Source organism: Myotis davidii, unplaced genomic scaffold, assembly GCF_000327345.1.
Source record: "Myotis davidii unplaced genomic scaffold, ASM32734v1 scaffold609, whole genome shotgun sequence".
Taxonomy (NCBI): domain Eukaryota; kingdom Metazoa; phylum Chordata; class Mammalia; order Chiroptera; family Vespertilionidae; genus Myotis; species Myotis davidii.
This window is the reverse complement of record NW_006300164.1, coordinates 2743118-2746244: the sequence shown is the minus strand read 5'-3', so window position 1 is coordinate 2746244 and position 3127 is coordinate 2743118. Positions and strand designations below refer to the sequence as shown.

The 3127-nt window shown below is 63.9% G+C and overlaps 1 protein-coding gene across 1 annotated transcript in view; it reads left to right on the top strand.

Annotated features, from left to right (window-relative positions):
- The window catches only part of WDR5 (WD repeat domain 5), an 11063-nt gene extending 7942 nt beyond the window's left edge, over window positions 1-3121 (top strand). Inside the window, exons 9-12 of the mRNA XM_006776594.2 lie at window positions 403-477; window positions 808-882; window positions 1387-1474; window positions 2413-3121. Of these exons, the coding sequence (XP_006776657.1) occupies window positions 403-477; window positions 808-882; window positions 1387-1474; window positions 2413-2513 (339 nt within the window). The 3' untranslated portion in view covers window positions 2514-3121. The remainder of the gene's footprint in view (window positions 1-402; window positions 478-807; window positions 883-1386; window positions 1475-2412) is intronic.
- Window positions 3122-3127: the final 6 nt, after the last annotated feature.

The window sequence follows — 3127 nt, the reverse complement described above, 5'->3', positions numbered from 1 at the left end:
GCCGAGCTGTGTCTGGCCCTGCGCCGTTTCCCCCCACACGCGCCTGGGAGCAGGTTCCCCGCAGCCCCCGGTTGCCCTCCACGGGAGCGCCTTTGGCACGGGCTTTGCTGAGTCCGCGTTGGGGGCCCCCCTTGTGGGGGCCTTTCTGCTCCAGGAGGCGGGTGCTGTGCTCAAGTCTGGTTGGGATGTTTCTGGAACTAGGTCCCCCATGTCCCTCTAGCAGGCATGAGGTGACCACCCAGTGGTGTGGGAGCAGCCAGCAGCTTTCTTTCAAACTGTCTTTGAGCTAAATATTTGGGGTTCTCACGCTGTGCTCTGGGGTGTCCTCAAATCCCGGGGCTCCGTGCACTGCTGGCACCTGCATCTGCGCCTGGGGGTTCCAGCCTGCAGAGGGCGCAGTGACAGCAGCCAGGGAGCATGTGTGACCCCCCCTTTCCTTCCAGCACCCTGAAACTCTGGGACTACAGCAAAGGGAAGGTAAGCAGCAGAGATGACCCGCCGGGCTGGATGTATGGAGGCCGGGTGGAGTTCTGGGTGATGGCTGAGCTGAGCGGGATCTGGAGCTGGGGGGACTCAGAGAGCCATGTTCATTGAGTTGCCACCCAGTGGTTTTCTCCAAGACGTGGGTGTTCCAAGACGTGGGTGTTTGCAGCTGGCACGGCAGCTCTGACCACGTGGGTTTGTGCTGTGGGCATTTGAGTGCTTTTCACAATGACGTTGGGTTGGCCTTAAAAGGCGAGCACTCAGCATTCGGGAATTGTCAGGAGGCAGGGATGCGGGCCTCTGACCGCGCACGTGTCTTTTCAGTGCCTGAAGACGTACACGGGGCACAAGAACGAGAAGTACTGCATATTTGCCAACTTCTCCGTGACGGGGGGGAAGGTGAGTTCTCCCGTCCTTCCCAGGGCCATCCTGAGAGGCCCCTGTGCACAAAACGATACACAAAAACCGGAAACAAAGCCACACGCCGCGGAGTTGTGGCCGTCACTCAGAAAGAGGCTGTCATGACTCGGGTGCTCCTGGACCTGACAGCCCCGTAAGTTGGACCTGGCACAGCTCCCAGGAGCGGTGGGCACGGCGGGCGTCTGAGTGGTCGCCTAGCGGGCCATGCTGCCCAGAGCCGGGGCCGCCCAGAGCCGGGCCCCAGGCCATGCTGCCTCAGTCCGGGGGAGTGGGACGGAGGAGATGTGACATTCAGCTCAAATGTCAGCGACACAAAACCTACGAAGTGGTAACTGAAGAAAACGTTTTACATCCTAGATGCCCCTGTGTGTGGCTGTTTCTGAGTGGCGCGCGGGAGGGGGTGAGGACAGTGCTCAGTGCGGGAGGGAGGGGTGAGTTCCGGGGCTGTGGGAAACTCCCTTCACCTCGTCCCTCTCTGCCCAGTGGATCGTGTCCGGCTCAGAAGACAACCTGGTGTACATCTGGAACCTGCAGACCAAGGAGATTGTGCAGAAGCTGCAGGGCCACACAGGTGAGCTGCCCGGGCCCTGCCCGCAGTGAGGCGGGTGAGGTAGTGCTTGGCCCGGGGACGCTGCCCGTTGGGGAGTGGCTGGCCAGCGACAGGTCCTGGCTCCCGCCTCCTCCCCTCGGCTGCCTGGCCTCGAGTCCATGCGGCTCTGTGGCTTCTCTGTGCCGGCGGCCTGTGCGCTGGCCCGTGCCCAGTGTGTCCCGGGAGTGAGGACGCCACTGTCCATTGCAGGCCCTGCTCCTAGGGCTCTGACCTCCAGTCAGGCCTGTTCCTTAGTACTCAGGGGCCCCTCCACCCCCTCACTGGCTCCTCAGCATTCGGGCTGCCCCTGTCCCAGCTGCCTGTCCCCCCCATACCCATCTTCTATAGTCAGTAGAGTGGTGTGTCCCCTGAGAAGCAGCAGCACCCCCACATGGCTTAACCCCAGAGGCGAGGGGCACCGATGTGGCCTGCTCTCCCTGGGGCGCGGCACTCTTCGGGGGCAGCCGGGGCGGATGCGCTGCTCCCGAGGGCATGGGGGAAGGTCAAGTTCGGGGTTTCAGCCTTTGTAAATCCAGGGCATCGAGCTGCCGAGCCTGGTGCCTGCCCCTGTGATGGCACGGACTTGCCTCCTGTGACAGCAGCCCTGAGGGCTTAGCCAGGCGGCGGCGGGAGGGTGGGCGTGGGCTCGGCCCCACTGAGGGTGTTGTCCAGGCAGAGACCACCTGTGACCCAGCCTGGTGTGGCCTCTGCCCGCAGCGCCTGGTCCCCCTCAGGCCTGTCGTCCCCTTGCAGGCGGACTGGCGCCCAGGCGCTGCCTTGCAGGCTCCCCGCCCAGGTGCCCGAGGCTGTTGCAGGGACAGGCTGTGCGATCCGGGGTCAGTGCTGGGCGGGGAGCGGCCCCCGGGCTGTTGCCGGTCCCTGTGCAGGGCGGGAGCCTGTGGACCGTCTCTTGTTTGCAGACGTGGTGATCTCGACGGCGTGCCACCCGACGGAGAACATCATCGCCTCGGCCGCGCTGGAGAACGACAAGACCATCAAGCTCTGGAAGAGCGACTGCTAGGCCCGCCCGCGGCCGGGTGACCCGATGGGCAGGGCGGGGCCTGGGTTCCCCTGGTCCAGGCTGGGGGTCGGGGTGGGGCCTGGACCCCTCTGAGGACCATTAGGCCAAGGGGAGAGTTCCCACCAGAAAGTTTAGAGGTGACATTGCCGATTCCTCTCACTGGGAAGAGTTCCTAGTCTATTGTGTTCCGTCAACAAAACTTTTCATTTTTTATGACAGAAGGTGAGGTGAAGTTCAGTTTGTCGCGGTGTTTTCCCAGTAAGCGTTCTGTCCTGTTTTTGATGTTTTATTGCCCGTGCCAGCGCTGTGACCAGTCGCCTTGGCTCTCTGCCCGGCTCCGCAGGTCCTGGCTGGCAGCAGGCACTGCCCGACCCGGTCCCACTGCCGCCGGCCCTGCCCGTAGTGGTTCCCCGTGTGGTTGTCTGGAACCCAGACCCTGTGAGGCCGTGTCTGAACCCTCGTGCTCGGGCGCTCGGGGCTGGTGTGTGGTGTCCACACAGCACGCCGCGCCGCAGGCAGGGAGCAGGCGGGCCCTGGCAGCGGGCTCCCGGCAGCTCCTCTCCCTGCTGTTGGCACATGCACAGACTTGGTCCAGGCCGGGACGGGGCCCTGCA